The 21383-nt window shown below is 38.4% G+C and overlaps 1 protein-coding gene across 1 annotated transcript; it reads left to right on the plus strand.

Annotated features, from left to right (window-relative positions):
• The first annotated feature begins 752 nt into the window (after positions 1-752).
• On the plus strand, positions 753-16527 carry LOC106081470 (venom protease). Its single transcript, XM_013243441.2, has 4 exons — positions 753-915; positions 12950-13141; positions 15531-15729; positions 15796-16527. Exons 1-4 carry the CDS (start codon positions 843-845, stop codon positions 16379-16381), a joined length of 1050 nt encoding a protein of 349 aa, XP_013098895.2. The 5' UTR covers positions 753-842; the 3' UTR covers positions 16382-16527.
• The last annotated feature ends 4856 nt before the right edge of the window (positions 16528-21383 follow it).

Genomic DNA, 21383 nt, shown 5'->3' on the forward strand with positions numbered 1-21383 from the left:
TCAGACCCTAAATCGGGAGATAGGTCTATACGACAGATATATCCGATTTGGTTGAAAATTTGCGCATAGTGTTCCTTTAAACCTTCAAATAATGGTCCGATTGGGTGTATAAACCGATCTCTCGATGAGCATTCTATGGATCCTAGAAATTTAATATAAGCCTGATTTAGTAAAATTTGATACATGAGGAACACATTTACCCCTTAACTAATTTCACTTTGTATAAATATTTAGCAGATGCCATGGTGGTAGGTTACTAAGTTTCGACCCCGCCGAACTTAGCACATTTTTACTTGTTTTTATTCCATTTGAATTATTTGATATATGACATATATATGTTTTTGGCCGAACTGCTTGACATTTCAGTAACTTTGACCTTAACTTTGACCTTTATTGTAAAAGCTGTTTAACACCAAACATTATGATCAATGAAACTTTTAAAAATATCTACGACCATACAGAACAAATTATTTCTGAACCCAAAATGGGAGCACACATTGCAATTTATAAGACTTTTTGTCTTGTTGTGCAGGAATAAAAAATAAATAAAAATACATACTTGGCGATCAAGCGAAACATCACAACAAACAACCATGATCTTCACACACAACAACAGAGAGCGAACTAAGAGAAGAGAACACTTAATTACATATTTGCACAGCTTCTCTTTTGTTCTTAAGAGTTTTTCTGATCTTTGAGTTAAGCTTTAGAATTTAATTGCAAGCTATTCTGCATTCAGTGTGTTCTGAGATTTCTTATCGAACGGACAAAAGTTGTCAAATTCTTGCATTTTTAAAAATTTAATCAAAATATATTTCGGAGCGTAGAAGCGGAACGTAGTAATGTCGGCAGTCTCACTCACCAACTTTCTTTGTTTTAGTTTGACTGTTTTGCAACTTTTGACACCGATTGTAGGTAAGTGTCTGTGTATTTTTTTTTCAATTTGAAGCCCGGAGATTGTGTTGTTTATAATAATTACGCAATTTGATATGTCGTCATAAACGAAACGTGAATCCCATTGTTTTTATTTTTACAAAATTTTTTTTAATAGAAAGTAATGAAACAAATATAGATAGTTTAAAATAGATTTTTCGAAGGTCAGAAATAGAGAAGACAAAACTTAAAAACTAAGTCATTGAATCTCATTAGAAATACTTAAAAAAAGTGAATGTTCTTGTGGGTTATTTCCAAAATGTGTTGACTGAAAAACCTGATCCGTAAGTTATTCGTTGATAGGCCCCCCTTACTTGTTTTTTATACCCTCCACCATAAGATGGGGGGTATACTAATTTCGTCATTCTGTTTGTAACTACTCGAAATATTCGTCTGAGACCCCATAAAGTATATATATTCTTGATCGTCGTGAAATTTTATGTCGATCTAGCAATGTCCGTCCGTCTGTCCGTCCGTCCGTCTGTTTGTCGAAAGCACGCTAACTTCCGAAGGAGTAAAGCTAGCCGCTTGAAATTTTGCACAAATACTTCTTATTAGTGTAGGTCGGTTGGTATTGTAAATGGGCCATATCGGTCCATGTTTTGATATAGCTGCCATATAAACCGATCTTGGGTCTTGACTTCTTGAGCCTCTAGAGTGCGCAATTCTTATCCGATCAGAATGAATTTTTGCACGACGTGTTTTGTTATGATATCCAACAACTGCGCCAAGTATAGTTCAAATCGGTCCATAACCTGATATAGCTGCCATATAAACCGATCTTGGGTCTTGACTTCTTGAGCCTCTAGCGTGCGCAATTCTTACCCGATCAGAATGAAATTTTGCACGTCGTGTTTTGTTATTATATCCAACAACTGTGCCAAGTATGGTTCAAATCGGTCCATAACCTGATATAGCTGCCATATACACCGATCTTGGGTCTTGACTTTTTGAGCCTCTAGAGTGCGCAATTCTTATCCGATAGGAATGAAATTTTGCACGACGTGTTTTGTTATGATATCCAACAACTGTGCCAAGTATGGTTTAAATCGGTCCATAACCTGATATAGCTGCCATATAAACCGATCTTGGGTCTTGACTTCTTGAGCCTCTAGCGTGCACAATTCTTATCCGATCAGAATGAAATTGTGCACGACGTGTTTTGTTATGATATCCAACAACTGTGCCAAGTATGGTTCAAATCGGCCCATAACCTGATATAACTGCCATATAAACCGATCTTGGGTCTTGACTTCTTGAGCCTCTAGAGGGCGCAATTCTACTCCGAATGGAATGGAATTTCGCACGACGTGTTTTGTTATGATACCCAACAACTGTGCCAAGTATGGTTTAAATCGGTTCATAACCCGATATAGCTGCCATATAAACCGATCTTGGGTCTTGACTTCTTGAGCCTCTAGAGGGCACAATTCTTATCCGATTTGAATGAATGAATTGCATGAATGAATGAATTGCACGAAGTATTTCGTTATGATATCCAACAACTGTGCCAAGTATGGTTGAAATCGGTCGATAGCCTGATATAGCTGTCATATAAACAGATCTGGGGATTTGATTTCTTGAGCTTTTAGAGGGCGCAATTCCTATCCGATTTGGCTGAAATTTTGCATGACGTATTTTATTTTTACTTTCAACAACTGGGTCAAATAAGGTTCAAATCGGTTCCTAACCTGATATAGCTGCCATATAAACCGATCTGGGATCTTGACTTCTTGACCCCTAGAGGTCGCAATTATTATCCGATATGCCTGAAATTTTGTACGACGGATCCTCTCATGACCATCAACAAACGTGTTTATAATGGTCTGAATCGTTCTATAGCCCGATACAGATCCCATATAAATCGTTCTGTCTATTTTACTTCGTGAGCCCCAATGGGCGCAATTCTTATACGAATTGGCTGAAATTTTACACAGGTCTCCAACATATAATTTAATTGTGGTCCGAACCGGACCATATCTTGATATCATTTTAATAGCAGAGCAACTCTTTTCTTATATCCTTTTTTGCCTAAGAAGAGATGCCGGGAAAAGAACTCGACAAATGCGATCCATGGTGGAGGGTATATAAGATTCGGCCCGGCCGAACTTAGCACGCTTTTACTTGTTCTTCATGCTATAATTAGAAGAGCATCTTGTCAGTAGCTTTATTGCAAATTATTTAATCTTATAATGACTATTTCCAAGACCAAAAATTCCATTATTAGCACCAGCTTCCAAAACGTGTAATAAAGATTTACTATAAAGGAAAAATAACTATTTTGTCCCCATTAAATTTTTTCCCTTTAGTTAAGATACCTTGTGTCAGTATTTCTTTCAACCCTATCAATAAAATAAAATACGCCATTGTCAAGGTTTAGCCTAATAGTTTATAAATGTCAATCAGCGCACAGATGCTCTCAACCAAAAAAGTTTATAAAACAGAAACTTTTTGGTAAAAGAAACCTCTGAAAATGTCTGGTGGACAGTTTTATTACAATTTATTTCTATCATAAAATAATTTCTATCATAAAAAGTGGAAAATGTTAGTGGATTTCAGGTCTAAAGTCCGAATATATAACAAGAAACAAGTAAAAAGGCGTTAAGTTCGTCCGGTCCGAACTTTGGATACCCACCACCTCGGGTATATATGTAAACCACCTTTCGTCAAAATCCGGTGAAAAATGCATACCTAATGTCCCATAGCAGCTACATCGAAATATGTTCCGATTTGGCGCAAATACTAAAAAGTACAGCCATTCTTCAATTGTATATAACAAAATATAGATATTTTTAGTAGCTACCATATATCTAAAAATAAACCGATCTGAACCTTATACGACACGGATGTCGAAAAGTCTAACATAAGTCACTGTGACAATTTTCAGTGGAATCGAATTATAAATGCGCCTTTTATGGGGCTAAGACTTTTAATCGAGATATCGGTCTACATGGCAGCTATATCCAAATCTGGACCGATTTGAGCCAAGTTCCAGAAAAATGTCGAAGAGCCTAACATAACTCACTGTCCCAAATTTCGGCGAAATCGGACAATAAATGTGGCTTTAATGGGCCTAAGACCTTAAATCGAGAGATCGGTCATATAGAGCTATATTCAAATCTGGACCGATCTGAGCCAAATTGAAGAAGAATGTCGAAAGGCCCAACACAACTCACTGTCCCAAATTTCAGCGACTTTGAACAATAAATACGCCTTTTATGGGCCCAAAGCCTTAAATCGAGAGATCGGTCTATATAGCAGCTATATCAAAATTGAAGAAAGATAAATTTGGGTTTTATGGGCTTAAGACCCTAAATCGGCGGTTTAGTCTATACGGCAGCTATATCCAAATCTGGACCGATCTGGGCCAAATTGAAGAAGCATCACGAGTAGTTTAATACAACTCTCTGTTCCAAACTTCAGCATAATCGGATAATAAATTCGGCTTTTATGGGCCTAAGAACCTAAATCGGTGGATTGGTCTATATGGCAGCTATATCCAAATCTAGACCGATCTGCGCCAAATTAAAGAAGCATGACGAGTGGCTTAATACAACTCACTGTCTCAAATTTCAGCAAAATCGGATAATAAATGCACCTTTTATGGGCCTAAAACCCTAAATCGGAGGATCGGTCTATATCCAAATCTAGACCGATCTGAGCCGAATTGAAGAAGGATGTCGAAGGGCCTAATAAAACTCACTATCCCGAATTTCAGCAAAATCGGATAATAAATGTGGCTTTTATGGGCCTAAGACCCTAAATCAGAGGATCGGTCTGTATGGCAGCTATATCCAAATCTGGACCGATCTGAGCCGAATTGAAGTAGGATATCGAAGTGCCTAATAAAACTCACTATCCCGAATTTCAGCAAAATCGGATAATAAATGTGGCTTTTATGGGCCTAAGACCCTAAATCGGAGGATCGGTCTATATGGCAGCTATATCCAAATCTAGACCGATCTGAGCCGAATTGAAGTAGGATGTCGAAGGGCCTAATAAAACTCACTATCCGGAATTTCAGCAAAATCGGATAATAAATGTGGCTTTTATGGGCCTAAGACCCTAAATCGGCGGATCAGTCTATATGGGGGCTATAGTCCTATATAGCCCATCTTCGAATTTAACCTGATTATAAACAAAAAAAAAAAAATCTGTGCAAAGTTTCAGCTCAATATTTCTATTTTTAAAGACTGTAGGGTGATTTCATTGCTAGATCGTCTTAGATTTTTACGCTGATCAAGAATATAAATACTTTATAGGGTCGGAAATGGATATTTCGATGTGTTGTAAACGGAATGACAAAATGAATATACCCCCATTCTTCGGTGGTGGGTATAAACATTTATAGCCAGTTTCATGGGGTCCTTTACTAACCTCGAAGTATTGATATCTGACTCTATAAGGTGTAAATATTCTTGATCGCCTTGACATTCTTAGTCACGAACAGATATTTGGGTACTATTGGGGTTTGGAATAGGACATATGGGTACAGATTTGGATGTAGCTTTAATATAAAAATCAATTTTTTTTGGGAGCTTTATCTATGGATAGAGCTATCTAAGCGTCATTTTATGTCAAATCAAATAACCAAGATTGGACATAAAATTTCGCCTAGATAGCACTATACATATATAAAGCTCCCATAAAAACTGATCTTCGGATTTGAGTTCTTGAGGCCCCAAAAACCATTACCTGATATAATTCCTTAAAACTAATCCAGATATAAAGTGAGTTAAAATTCGTATACTTTAAGCAAAGTCAAGACTGGTACACGAAAGAAAATAAAAAGTTTGGGAAATTTTTACGACAAACAAAATATTATTATTACGAATTTTTGCTTTGATTGCAACTGCCGGGCCAAAACGGAGTAAGGGGGAATGACAGACCAGACGATTTGGCAGCGAAGGCCAGAGAACTGCCATCGATAAACATGGTTAACCCGAAGCCTTTCGGGTCGACCCAGTCCGATCCAAAGACGTGGGCGCCAAACGCGCATGTAACACTGTGAAACAGCGAAACAGGCGGTAGGACGGCGAAAATCCTATGGGGCGATCCGGATCCTGAGAGGACGAGGCTATTACTAAAAGGAAGTAAGAAAGAGGTCAGTAAATCTTTTGGTGTCATAACGGGACACATATGACTACGAGCTCACTTATGCAAAATCGGTGCGGGAAGTGATGGCATGTGGGGAAGATTATGAGACGTTGGAGCATTTCCTGTCATTGCCGGGCTTTCGCGGCTAATAGACACCAGTACTTAGGTGGGGACATGATACCAGACATGAACCAACTTAGGGGAGTGGTATGGAAAACAATTAAGGATTTTGTAAGTAGCACGGAATTCCCAACTTAAAATATTTTTTTTCGATGTTACTTTTTATACCCACCACCATTGGATGGGGGTATACTAATCTAGTCATTCCGTTTGTAACACCTCGAAATATTCGTCTAAGACCTCATTAAGTACATATATTCTTGATCGTCTCGACGTTCTGAGCTGATCTGACCATGTCCGTCCATGTGTCGAAATCGCGATAGAGGTCGAATGCTTAAAGCTGGCCGCTTAAAATTCTGCACAGATCCTTTATATTGATGAAGGTCGTTGGTGATTGCAAAGGGCCATATCGGTTCAGATTTAGATATACAATAGCTCCCATATAAACCGATCTTCCGATTTGATTTCTTTAGCCCCTCAATTTTTATGCGATTTGGCTGAAATTTCGCATGCAGTGTTCTGTTATGACTTCCAACAATTGTGTAAAGTAGATTCCGAATCGGTCTATAAGCTGATATAGCTCCCATATTAACCTATATCCCGATATGAATTCTTGCGTATGGTGTTCTGTAATGACTTCCAATAAATGTGCTAAGTACGATCTAAATCGGTCTATAACCTGATATAGCTCCCATATAAACCGATCTTCTGATTTGACTCCTTGAGCTCCTGGAATTCACATTGTGTGTCCCATTCGGCTAAAATGCAAATTGCATGCTGTGTACTGTTATGACTTTCAATACCTATGCCAAGTACGGTCCAAATCAGTCTATAATCTGTTATAGTTCCCATGTAAACCGGTCTCTCGATCATCCTTGGCGATCACAGAATGTGACACGTTCTGTGATCGCCAGGGTCTCCGCCTGCAGGACTGTATTATGGTTAGGCAGTCTAAACCCGATCTCAATCCCTGGGTTCTCATTGTGGACCCCCAGGCCCACTCTGTCTTGTATCTTTGATCCATCCGTGTAATATTATCTTCCAGATGGCAATACTAGGGTTCCGTCAATCCAAGACTGTGCGGCTGGCTGCAGTGCCTCGCATCCTACATCAAGTGTCGTTTCAGGTATCCGATTGGAAACCTCTTCCCTTCCTTCCAGGTTACCTATCGTCGCCTCAATTATACCGCGATGGTATGGCCTGCTCCTATCCTCTGTCCATTCTTCCATCGCATTAAGTCTCATAGCCGCAATGGCTGCCTCACACTTAATCTGTATGTCTATGGATCGGATATGTAGAATGGTTTCCATTGCCCTAGTAGTAGCGGTCCCCATCGCTCCGCATATTACAAGACAATATGTTCTCTGAGAACATGTTGTGTTATCCACACTTTGCACTTTTTCACCGCCGCAGTCCACCAAACTACTGACGCGTAAGTAAGAATTTGTTTAATCACGCTCCTATAGAGCCAGTGGACAATCCTCGGATTCAAGACCCTTTCGGGCCTTCTGCATAGCTGGTTCGGATCATTACCTCTTAGAAGTATTATAACATCGTCTGCGTAGCAGACGGGTTTTAATCTCTCCTCAATCAGCATGGAGTGCATGGTGCCACTTTTTCACAAACTATTGATATTTTAAGTCTCTCGAAATCAGGATAGTTCTCGAACGAATGCAGTTATTGATTCGTTGCTGAGAGATACTTCTTATTGATGTAGATCGTTGGGGATTGCGAATAGGTTATATCGATTCAGATTCCCAGATTTGACTTCTTGAGGCCCCAGGAGCTTAATTTTTTTCTGCGATTTCGATTGTTTTGTTATGATTTGTCTTCCTACGTCCGCGGTAAGTATGGTTCAAATCAGTTTATATTATAACCTGATATAGCTCCCTACCGATAGTGTCGACAAGTTTGTTAAATATTTTTTTAAAATATGCGTATTTTCATAGAAAACACCTAAAAGTACATAAGTTCCAACGGGAGGAGTTTTGAATAACGGCTTCATATCTGTACAAGAGCCAATAAGCTATATTCGAGCTATGTATATATGAGATTGGTTAACCCGCCTTCGATCAAGGTAATATTAAAATTGCCTTACTCTTTTTGAGCTTTGTCTTGCGGACCTAATGTTATCACCCAAAAATGAAATTTCCCATACCTAAGACCATGACGCAGAAATCGTTCCACAGTGTTATCAGCTCAGTTTATATATGATTTTTGTTAAGAAAGTAATTCGGCAAATGATTACAGTTTCAAATGGTTCTAGAAGTTAAGCCGCGGTATGGGGGGACACATTCACAAAATTATATCAGCTTAAAATGAGGTTTCTCGGGTGTAATAAAATCAAATACGAAATCAAAGTGAAATTGAGGGTTAGGAAGCCATTCACCCAGAAAAAAATAATCTGCTGACATCAACAAGCACTACCTGCTGACATTAAATTAAAAATTTGTAACTTTTGAATAAACCAATTCGAAATTTTTGAACTCTAAACAACTAATGAAGCATTTTTTCTTCGTTTGGTCCCCCGCCACTCAAACCCGCCCTTATCGAACCAGAGGGCCACCTCCCATTACGTAGGGATGCGTAGTCCAAACAATGGAGGGTTAGTAGAGGGTTAGGGTAAGACTGGCCACAGAAATCTCACATCCAGTTGAACTGAATGTTTAGAATTGGAAATCAATCTGACCACGCAATAATTTCACAATGAATATCGCCCTCAGCATCTTGTGCCTCCTTTTGAATGTTGGTAAATCAATAAGTTTCAAGTGGTTCTGGTAGGGGGAATAAATGTAGCCGAATTCCATGGTAAGCCCTTAAGCGCAAAAATAACTGATTTAATCCTATCTTAATAGCACTTGTAGAATGGGCTTCAAACCACACAACTGTATTCCAATGTAGGCCGGACTAAGCGTGTAAATAAACGCTTTGTGAACGGTGGTCAAATTCCTTGGACCACCGTTTCATAAAATCCAACAACGACGTTGATGCACAAGTCAATGTGTAAATTAGAATGTAATTTACCACCCAAAATAACACCAAAATTAGTGAAGAAATCTACTCTACCCTATTTATAACATTAGCAGATATTTTAGCATAATAAAGGATGATTTTTTAGCTATTGTCTTTTGGCAACACTAGTTTAAACACCTCTCGCACGCTTCGTGTTTTGTTTTACTGTCAAACATCTTCAGTTTGGTCTATAATTTAACCATGAATCGTCTTACAAACGAACAACGATTGCAAGTTATTGAATTTTACTGTCAAAATGCGTGCTCTGTAAGAAAGTTCATCCCGCGCTTCTTCCATTTTACGACGAAGCTTATTTTTGGTTCAATATGTACTTAAATAAGCAGAATTGTCGATTTTGGAGTGAAGATCAGCCAGAAGCATTGCAAGAGCTATCAATGCATCCAGAAAAAGTAACAGTTTTGTGTGGTTTATGGGCTGGTGGCATCATTGGACCGTACTTCTTCAAAGAAGATGCGAATCGTAACGTAACTATGAAAGATGAGCGCTACCGTGAGATGATATCCAACCTTTTGGGACCAAAATGCAAAGCTTGACTTGCATGACATGTGGTTTCAACAAGAAGTAACTTGTTGGGAGGCAAGTTAGGTGAACATTTTATTTCACGGTCGGGACCGGACAATTGGCCCCCAAGATCGTGCGATTTTACGCCCTTAGACTATTTTTGTGGGGCTATGTGAAAGCTCATATCTATACAGGCAAGCCCGCTTCAATTGACGCATTGGAAGACAACATTGAAGCATTTATTCGTGAGATACCGGCGGAATTTTGGAAAGAGTATGCCACATTTGGACAAAGCGGATGGATCATTTGAGGCGTAGTCACAGTTAAACATAGATAGTATGGAACATCTTCATGATGTTCCATACTATCGATTCAAATAAATATTTAATGCATTTTTCTGATTTTCATGTGTTTTTTTTTTTGAAAACTTTTTCTATGGCTCTTAAAAAATCATTTTTACTTCTTATTAGTGCATGTTGTTTGGTATTGTAAATGGGTCAAATAAACATATTTCGGATCTTGACTTCTTGAGCCGATAGAGGTCACAATTATTTTCCGATTTGGCTGAACTTTTGCACGATGTGTTTGAGTTTGACCATCAACAACTGTTTTAAGTATGGTCCAAATCGGTTAATAACCTGATATAGTTCTCATATAAACCGATCTCCCGATTAGACATCTTGAGCATCTAAAGGGCACAATTCCTAACAGATTTGGTCAAATTTTGCATGAAGTGTTTTGTTCTAACTGCTAACAACTGCGCCAAGTGTGGTACAATTCGGGGTTAAATCTGATATACCTCCCTTATAATCCGATCTTGGATCTTGACTTCGCGAGCCTCTAGAGGGAGCTATTATTGTCCGATTTAACTGATTTTGCATGAAGTGTTTTGGTTTGACCATCAATAACTGCGCAAAGTATGGCCCAAATAGATTCATTATCTGATATAGCTCCAATATAAACCGATCTCTTGAACCTCTAGAGGGAGCAATTCTTATCTCATTTGGCTGAAATTTTGCACAACTTTGTGTATGAAAAATACGGTCTGAATCGGTCCATAACCTGAAATATCTCCCATATAAACAGATCTACTAATTTCATTTCTTGAGCCACTATGGGTCGTAATTCTTATTCGATTTGGCTGAAATTTTGCACTATGAATTCCACTTTGGTCTCCAACAACCAAACCAAGTATAGCCCCAATCGGTTCATAACTTGGTATAGCTGAAATAGCGGAGACATTTTTATCCATAATCCTTTGTTTGTCTATAAGAGATATCGGTCAAAGAACTTGACAAATGTGATCCATGGTGGAGGGTATATAAGATCGGCACGACCGATCTTAGCACGCTTATATTTGTTGTCTCTAGTTCCAATGGCACCAAAATTTCGGTATCAGGCAAAATGTTTTCCAACTCTTTGCTATATGCCATTCATTTGTAAAATATGCAATAATGTGATAACGAGATCGATGAAGATCGAAATTCGTTTCTGATCGGATCCATTGTTCTGGCTTTTCTGACTTTTATGGCTTCTTGTTGGCTTTATTTATTTGGCTGTTGTCCAGATCGCTATCTACCACAAATTCTAAGAACTTTTGGCCAAGAATCTATGAATCTGAAATAAAAATCGAGCTTCCGGTTTAAAACGATAGAATCGGATTTTTTTTTAAATGAAACCAAAACCCGAATTTCGCGTTTAAAACCCGGAAGTTTGATTTTGATCATGGTTCCTTGGCAAAAATATGTCAAGGTGTGTTTTTTTGGGCCTTCTAAACTGACCAACCCTAATGTGGATGCCAGCAAATTCGTTATGTATTTAAACATACTTTTCCAATAAAATCTAAGGACATTTAGAACTATTGTTGACAGTACTTTTTGTCACTTAAAACCAAAATTTCAGTCATTTTGTGAATTTCGCAGAAATCGTCGTGAAGCTCTGCGTCACGCCGTTCGGATTCGGCTATAAAATGGAGGCCCCTTATCATTCAGATTGAACTTGAATCGCACTGCACTCGGTGATATGTGAGAAGTTTGCCCCTGTTCCTTAATGGTATGTTCATAGGCAAATTTGCATTAAAATGTCCCAAAACAATTTAATATCAATTTAATATCGGGGCAGCGGTCATATTCTCTTTTTAGGCATTCGTACAAAATATTCTTGGTATGTTCGTCCTTATCTTCCTTATTATACCCTCCACCATAGGATGAGGGTATACTTATTTCGTCATTCTGTTTGTAACACCTCGAAATAAGCGTCTGAGACGTCATAAAGTATATATATTCTTTATCGTCATGTCATTTTAAGTCGATCGAGTCATGTCCGTCCGTCTGTCTGTCGAAAGCACGGTAACTTTTGAAGGAGTAAAGCTAGTCGCTTGAAATTTTGCACAAATACTTTCTATTAGTGTAGGTCGGTTGGGATTGTAAATGGGCCAAATCGGTCCATGTTTTGATATAGCTGCCATATAAACCGATCTTGGGCCTTGACTTCTTGAGCCTCTAGAGGGCGAAATTTTGCACGTAGTGTTTTGGTATCACTTCCAATAGCTGTGCTAAGTATGATTTAAATCGGTTCATAATCTGGTATAGCTGTCATACAAACCGATCTTGGATCTTGACTTCTTGAGCAAATAGAGCGCGCAATTCTCATCCGATTTGGCTAAAATTTTGCATGAGGTGTTTTGTTATGACTTTCAATAAAGGTGCTATGTATGGCGCAAATCGGTACATAGCCTGATATAGCTGCCATATAAACTGATCTGGGATCTTCTGGAGCCTCTAGAGGGCGCAATTCTTATCCGATTTGGCAGAAATTTTGTACAAAGGCTTTTCTCATGACTTTCAACATACGTGTCTAATATAGTCTGAATCGTTTAATAGCTTGATACAGCTCCCATATAAACCTATCTCTCATATAAACCTATCTTATCCGAATGAACTGAAATATTACACAATGACTTCTACAATGTTCGGCATTAATTTATGGTCCGAATGGGACTATAACTTGATAAAGCTCCAATAGCATAACAGTTCTTGTTTGCCTTAAAAGAGATACCGCGCATAGAACTCGACACATGCGATCCATGGTGGAGGGTATATAAGATTCTGCACGGCCGAACTTAGCACGCTCTTACTTGTCTTTATTATTAATAATAAAATTGAATTAAGTACTGAGTTTGTAAAATTGAAGTTATAATAACAAATAAATTGAAGTTTTAATATGATTGAAGTTATAATAAATATTAAATAAATTTTTCTTACAGCAATCGGTGAAGAATGTGCATTAAATACCGAATGTGTTCATTTAAGGAAATGTCCTTTCATTAAGAGCAGAATTCATCAAATGCCCAGGAAACCGTACTGCAATCTGAATCAAAGAGGAACCTATGTTTGCTGTCCAGTGGAACCGAAGCCGTATGTTGATTCCAAAGATCAGGAAAGGCGCGTTGTGAAAGGTAAATGAAGAAAAATATTAGTAAGATGTTGCAAAATTGTGATATTGCTCAGTTTAATTGGCTAGTCTGTCAAAGGATCGAATAGATTTCAATCGATTAAAAAGTCAGATTTCTATTGGTTGCCTGAAAAAACTTGGAAAAATATAGTTGTAAAACATTAGGACCCGTATCAACTATTCAGTGGAATAAATTTGAGAAAAAATTGGAGAACATAAATTTCCATGTAGCCGCGCAGCTTCATATCGAATGTTTTAAACAGGTATTAGTAGTACAAATTTCATCTTCTATCTTTAATTGGCTATGGTAGAATATTCGTTCCATAAACCGAGCGTAGAATAGCGTTCCAAGCGCCTTGATCTTCTGCGCTCACTCTAAAATCTCTAACATCAAGTTTCGAGGTGTCTCCCACCACTTGATCTTTCCATCGGGCTTTTGCTCTTCCCGGTTTGCGTGTACCACTGTGTTTGTCTTCAAAAGACTTCTTTGCTGGAGCTTCTTCATCCATTCTGACAACAGCACGTGGTTCATACGTCGTCTATATTCTCCATTATCGCAAACCGGTCCATATATTTTACGAAGAAACTTTCTCTCAAATACTCCAAGCATTGCCTCATCTGCTTTCATAAAAACCCATGCGTCAGAACCATACAGCAACACGGGTAGTATCAGTGTCTTGTATAGTGTAATCTTCGTCTGTAGAGAGGTGGCCTTGTATCTAAACTACTTTCTTAGTCCAAAGTAGCATCTGTTTGCCAATATTATTCTTCGCTTAATCTCAAAACTGGTATCATTCGTTTCGGTTTCGGCGGTGCCGAGGTAGATAAAGTTACTAACTATCTCAAAGCTGTGGTTCCCAACTTTCTCCATGTTCTTTATCTGCTCGGTTGTACAAGGCGTTTTCGGAGTTGAAACAATCAATTTCGTCTTATCTTCATTTACTGCCAGATCCATTTTCACTGACTCTCTTTCGATTCTTTCAAAGCCAGCAGTTACTACTTCCGGTGGATATTAAAGAGATCACACGATAGTCTGAAACCTCGTTTGGTATTAAATGATTCGGAGAGATTCTTTCCTACTCTTACTGAGGAACGCGTATCAGCAAGTGTCATCCTGCAGTCTTATTCATTTTATAGGGCTACCAAACTGCGACATGGCTGGAATTACCTTTGAACGTAAAGGAGTATCGAAGGCGGCTTTATAGTCAACAAAGAGATGGTAGGTGTTGATTTGTCCTTCTCGGGTCTTTTCCAGGATTTGGTTTATGGTCCAGGGTGGATTTACCAGGTTTAAAGCCGCATTGATAGGGCCCAATTATCTTATTGACTTTAGGTTTTAATCTTTCACACAGTACGCTCGAGAGTATCTTGTATGCGATGGGGAGGAGACTTATTCCACTGTAGTTGGCACATTCCGTTTTGTCTCCTTTCTTGTGTACGGGACATAGTATGCTGAGGTTCCAATCATCGGATATGCGTTCTTCTAGCCAGATTGCGCAGGTAATCTTATGCATACGCCTTATCAGCGTGTCGCCTCTAGTTCAGCGGGTAACCCGTCGGCTCCTCCTGCCTTGTTGTTCTTTAGCCTGGTCACTGCTACTTGTACCTCATTCTGACTATACAATTATCATTGATTGGTTCTGCGATATCCTCTTCGACGCCAATGTCGGACACTAGCAGTTGGGTAAAATGTTCTTTCCATATCCTCAGCATGTTATCTGTGTCAGTTACCAGATTCCCTTCTTTGTGTCTGCAGGAGGATGTGCCTGAACCAAAGCCATCGGTTTGATGTACAAATTTCATTCAAATGCAAATTTTGCCCATGAAAATTCCATTAAGGAACAGGGGCAAACTTCTCACATATCAATAAGTGCGAACGGCGTGCCGAAGTGTGACACCTCTATGTAGAGAAGTTTTTACATGTCACAACTGTTGCAGGATAAGGGGGGAAAACCACCGCTGAAAATTTTATTTTCTGATGGTTTTGTCAGGATTCGAACCCAGGCGTTCAGCGTAATATGCGGTCATGCTAACCTCAGCGGTACGGTGCGCTTCATACTAACGGTTATTCTATACCAATGAGGCATTCAACTGCTAATTATTCATTCATCAAAGTAATTTTGTAAATAATGATCGTCTTCGACTTCTTTGCCTAGATTTTAATAAGGAATATCATGTTCTTGATCTTTTTGGAGATATTGAGTCGTTAAGAGAAAAATAATACTTAACATTAACTATAGTTGAACTTGGGTATTAAGAACAAGGTTCAGATCAGTGGGTATATACGTCCATAGTAGAAAACAGATAAGAAATATCTGTCAAATATGACATTTCCTTTATCATATTTCCACTATGTTTGCAAATTAATAAACATTTTAATTTTTTTTTAACAGAATGCAAATCGTATCAAAATGTACGCAAATGTGACCAATCCTTCATTGTGGGCGGTGAGAAGGCTGATCCCAAGGAATTCCCCTTCATGGCTCTACTGATTTACCAGAGAGGCGGTGAAAGTCCTTCGTATATTTGTGGAGGAAGTTTGATTAGTTCTAAATTCGTTTTGAGTGCCGCACACTGTTTCTACCAACCTAGGTGAGTACGTCGATTAAACATTTGAAAATTTTCAATGCATATACTTATAAAGAGATTCTTGTACAGAAATCCAAACATAATTCGTTTGGGAGAATTGGACTATGGCCGCACTGATGATGACGCTTCACCCGTAAATATTGCCATCAAAAAGTACACCAACCATGAAGGTTATAATCATTTAGGAGATAAATTCCATGACATCGCTGTAGTGGAGCTTGAGCGCGAAGTTCAATTTAACGATTATATAATGCCAATATGCTTGCCTTTGGTGGATGGACGAGCCTTTACTCAATTTCTTGCTGCTGGATGGGGCGCCGTGAAAGACTTCGGGGAATCATCGTCGCACTTGCTTAAAGTCAAGTTGGATATTTTTGATGACAACGAGTGCCTGGGACATATTGATACTGATGCTGACCAAGCCATAAATACGACCATACAAATGTGTGCAGGATCCCATCATTATGCACGCGACACATGCACCGGAGATTCGGGAGGCCCACTGTTCGTCGATCATCCTGATTATAATTGTCTACATTTGATTTTAGGAGTAACATCGTTTAGTCATGGTGGCTGCGCTAATATTGGCTATCCTGCCTTTTATGGAAGAATATCGGAGTATGTGGACTGGATAGAGAAGCTTGTTTGGGGTTAACAATTTAATACTTGTGTAAATGTGATTAATACCTGTAGATTATTTTTTACATTTTTATATTTTTAATTATTTCTATAAGATCATTCACAATATTTGATTGAGACATATATAAATAAATAATATGACTTTTGATTAATATTAACTAAGAGATTGTATTGGACGCGAAGTCTTTTGTTATAATTTTAACTAATTAGCTTTGGTCTGAAATCAGACTTAAGTCGATTGTGATAACACTCGAACAAGAGAAGGAAGATGTATAGAGAATACATCTTCCCGACATCCAAAGCAGCTGAATTTAAAAGAGTCTACGTTTCACTGGAGATGTGCGACAGTTGGAGCGTTTTTTTTAATAAGAAAACAAGTAAAAGCGTGCTAAGTTCGGCCGGGCCGAATCTTATATACCCTCCACCATGGATCGCATTTGTCGAGTTCTTTTCCCGGCATCTCTTCTTAGGCAAAAAAGGATATAAGAAAAGAGTTGCTCTGCTATTAAAACGATATCAAGATATGGTCCGGTTCGGACCACAATTAAATTATATGTTGGAGACCTGTGTAAAATTTCAGCCAATTCGTATAAGAATTGCGCCCATTGGGGCTCACGAAGTAAAATAGACAGAACGATTTATATGGGATCTGTATCGGGCTATAGAACGATTCAGACCATTATAAACACGTTTGTTGATGGTCATGAGAGGATCCGTCGTACAAAATTTCAGGCATATCGGATAATAATTGCGACCTCTAGGGGTCAAGAAGTCAAGATCCCAGATCGGTTTATATGGCAGCTATATCAGGTTATGAACCGATTTGAGCCTTATTTGACACAGTTGTTGAAAGTAAAAATAAAATACGTCATGCAAAATTTCAGCCAAATCGGATAGGAATTGCGCCCTCTAAAAGCTCAAGAAGTCAAATCCCCAGATCTGTTTATATGACAGCTATATCAGGTTATCGACCGATTTAAACCATACTTGGCACAGTTGTTGGATATCATAACGAAATACTGCGTGCAAAAATTCATTCAAATCGGATAAGAATTGTGCCCTCTAGAGGCTCAAGAAGTCAAGACCCAAGATCGGTTTATATGGCAGCTATATCAGGTTATGGACCGATTTAAACCATACTTGGCACAGTTGTTGGGTATCATAACAAAACATGTCGTGCGAAATTCCATTCCATTCGGATAAGAATTGCGCCCTCTAGAGGCTCAAGAAGTCAAGACCCAAGATCGGTTTATATGGCAGCTATATCAGGTTATGGACCGATTTGAACCATACTTGGCACAGTTGTTGGATATCATAACAAAACAAGTCGTGCACAATTTCATTCTGATCGGATAAGAATTGTGCACGCTAGAGGCTCAAGAAGTCAAGACCCAAGATCGGTTTATATGGCAGCTATATCAGGTTATGGACCGATTTGAACCATACTTGGCACAGTTATTAGATATCATAACAAAACACGACGTGCAAAATTTCATTCCAATCGGATAAGAATTGCGCACTCTAGAGGCTCAAGAAGTCAAGACCCAAGATCGGTTTATATGGCAGCTATATCAGGTTATGGACCGATTTGAACCATACTTGGCGCAGTTGTTGGATATCATAACAAAACACGTCGTGCAAAAATTCATTCCAATCGGATAAGAATTGCGCACTCTAGAGGCTCAAGAAGTCAAGACCCAAGATCGGTTTATATGGCAGCTATATCAAAACATGGACCGATATGGCCCATTTACAATACCAACCGACCTACACTAATAAGAAGTATTTGTGCAAAATTTCAAGCGGCTAGCTTTACTCCTTCGGAAGTTAGCGTGCTTTCGACAGACAGACGGACGGACGGACGGACGGACGGACGGACGGACGGACGGACAGACGGACGGACATGGCTAGATCGACATAAAATTTCACGACGATCAAGAATATATATACTTTATGGGGTCTCAGACGAATATTTCGAGTAGTTACAAACAGAATGACGAAATTAGTATACCCCCCATCTTATGGTGGAGGGTATAACAAGTAAAAAGACGTTATATTCGGCCGGCCCAAACTTTGGATACCAACCACCTCTGCTATATGTGTAAACCACCCTTCGTCAAAATCCGGTGACAAATGCATCTTTAAGCCCTATAGCAGTTAAATCGAAATATGTTCAGATTTGAACCAAATATTTATTGGTTGCCCAAAAAGTAATTGCGGATTTTTTAAAAGAAAGTAAATGCATTTTTAATAAAACTTAGAATGAACATTAATCAAATATACTTTTTTTACACTTTTTTTCTAAAACAAGCTAAAAGTAACAGCTGATAACTGACAGAAGAAAGAATGCAATTACAGAGTAACAAGCTGTGAAAAAATTTGTCAACGCCAACTATATGAAAAATCCGCAATTACTTTTTGGGCTACCCAATATAAGTACAAGTCATTGTTCAATTGTGTATAACAAAATATTGGTCCTTTAAGTAGCTACATCTAAAAATAAACCGATCTGAGCCATATACGACACGGATGTCGAAAAGCCTACATATGTCATTGTGTAAAATTTCAGGGAAATCGGATTATAAATGCGCCTGCTATGGGGCAAAGACTTTAAATCGAGATACCTATCTATATGGCAGCTATATCCAAATCTGGACCGATTTTGACCACATTTCAGAAACATATTGAAGAGCCTAACACAACTCACTGTCCCAAGTTTCGGCGACATTGCACAATAAATGCGCCTTTTATGGGCCCAAAACCTTAAATTGAGCCATCGATCTATATGGCATATATCCAAATCTGGACCGATCTGGGCCAAATTGAAGAATGATGTCGAAGAGCCTAAAACTACTCACTGCCTCAAATTTCAGCAAAATTTGATAATAAATGTGGCTTTTATGGGCCTAAGACCCTAAATCGGCGGATCGGTCTATATGGGGGCTATATCAAGATATAGTCCGATATCTTACTGTGATAGAAATAGTTCAAATCGGTCCATAACCTGATATAGCTGCCATATAAACCGATAGGGTCTTGACTTCTTAAGCCACAAGAGGTCAAAATTATTATCCGATTTAGCTGAAATTTTGCATAAGGTGTCTTGTTATGACTTTCAACAACTATGCTACTTCTTCCAACAACTGTGCTAAGTATGGTTCAAATCGGTCCATAACCAGATAAAGCTGCCTTATAAACCAATCTGGGATCTTGACTTCTTGAGCCTCTAAAGTGCGCAATTATTATCCGATTTGGCTGAAATTTTGTACAACGGCTTCTCCCATTACCTTTGACACACGTGTCGAATATGGTTTGAATCGGTTCAAAGCCTAATACAGCTCCCTATAAACCGATCTCCCTATTATTCAGCCCCTAAAGGGCGTAATTTTTACTCGAATTGGCTGAAATTTTACACAATGATTTTTACTATGGTCTCCAAAATTAAATTCAATTATGGTCCGAAATTAACAATAACCTAATATTGTTTTAATAACAAAGCAATTGTTTTCTTTTACCTTTTGTTTGCCTAAAAAGAGAAACCGGGAAGAGAGCTCGACAAATGCGATTCATGGTGGAGGGTACATAAGATTCGGCCCGGCCGAACTTAGCACGCTTTTACTTGTTAAATACATTTAAGAGCTATATCAAGTTGTAGACCGATTTGGACCGTACTTGTCATGGCTGTTGGAAGTCATACAACACGTTTATAATTTCAGCCAAATCGGATAGTAATTGCGCCCCCTAGAGACCCAAGAAGTCAAATTGGGCGATCAACTCATATGGGAGCTATATCAGGTTATAGACCGAGTTTAACCAAAATTGGCGTGGCAGAACTCTAGGTGCAAAAGTTAAGCCAAATCAGATAATAATTATGCCCTATACAGGCTCAAGAAGTCACATTGGGAGATCGGTTTATATGGCGGCCATATCAGGTTATAAACCGATTTAGATCATCCATACCAAGATGCGAGATCGGTTTATATGGCAGCTATATCAAAACATGGACCAATAAGGCCCATTTACAATCCCAACCGACTTATGCTAATATGAATTATTTGTGCGAATTTTAAGCACCTGTCCTTACTCATTCGAATGTTAGCGTGCTTTCGACAGACGGACGGACATGGTTAAATCGACTTAGAAATGTGAAGAAGATCACGAATATTCATGTTAGAGTGTCCCAAAAACCCTCCATTATTTTTGTCCTATTGATCCCAATAAGCAAAATACGGAATATTATGGCTATCGGTTAGATGTAGGGTAGTCGAGAAATTTTCCTTGGAGTCGGAGTCGAAAAGATTCCGTCAACTTCGACTTTGGAAAAGTATATAAAAAACATTATATTGAAAGAAAAGGAAATTCAAGTAACAAATTTATTTGAAATCTTGCTTAGAAAAAATTTCATTAAAATTTTGTCATTGAAATTTTAGGTCTACAAAACTTTCATTGAAATTTTGTCTTTAGAAAAATTGTATTTAAAATTAAGTCATTAAAAACAATTTTATTGTTTAAAAAAAATTGTTTTATATTAGTTTCTTTTTTGTTGTATATATATAAGTTTTAGTGATGACTGAACAACAAATGCGATCTCCACCTTAATCACAAAGAAGTAAAAAAGCGTTAAGTTCGGCCGGGCAGAACTTTGGATACCCATCACCTCGGGTATATATGTAAACCACCTTTCGTCAAAATCCGGTGAAAAATGCATACCTTATGCCCTATAGCAACTATATCGAAATATGTTCCGATTTGGACCAAATACTAATAAGTGCAAGACATTGTTCAATTGTGTATAACAAAATATTGGTCGTTTTAGTAGCTATATCTAAAAATAAGCAGATATGAAATCGGATTATGAATGCGCCTTTTATGTCGAAGAGCCTAACACAACTCACTGTTCCAAATTTTGGCGACATCGGACAATAAATGCGCCTTTTATGGGCTCAAAATCTTAATTCGAGAGATCTGTCTATATGGCAGCTATATACAAATCTGAACCAATTTGTGCCATATTGCAG

This window comes from Stomoxys calcitrans, chromosome 2, assembly GCF_963082655.1.
Source record: "Stomoxys calcitrans chromosome 2, idStoCalc2.1, whole genome shotgun sequence".
Lineage (NCBI taxonomy): Eukaryota > Metazoa > Arthropoda > Insecta > Diptera > Muscidae > Stomoxys > Stomoxys calcitrans.

Bases quoted from the DNA above. Each gene is read 5' to 3' on its own strand.
- LOC106081470 (XM_013243441.2), top strand. From the start codon at position 843: ATGTCGGCAGTCTCACTCACCAACTTTCTTTGTTTTAGTTTGACTGTT. The intron at 13,142-15,530 runs GTAAATGAAGAA...TTTTTTTAACAG, and splicing joins GGAAAGGCGCGTTGTGAAAG to AATGCAAATCGTATCAAAAT. The intron at 15,730-15,795 runs GTGAGTACGTCG...ATTCTTGTACAG, and splicing joins CACTGTTTCTACCAACCTAG to AAATCCAAACATAATTCGTT.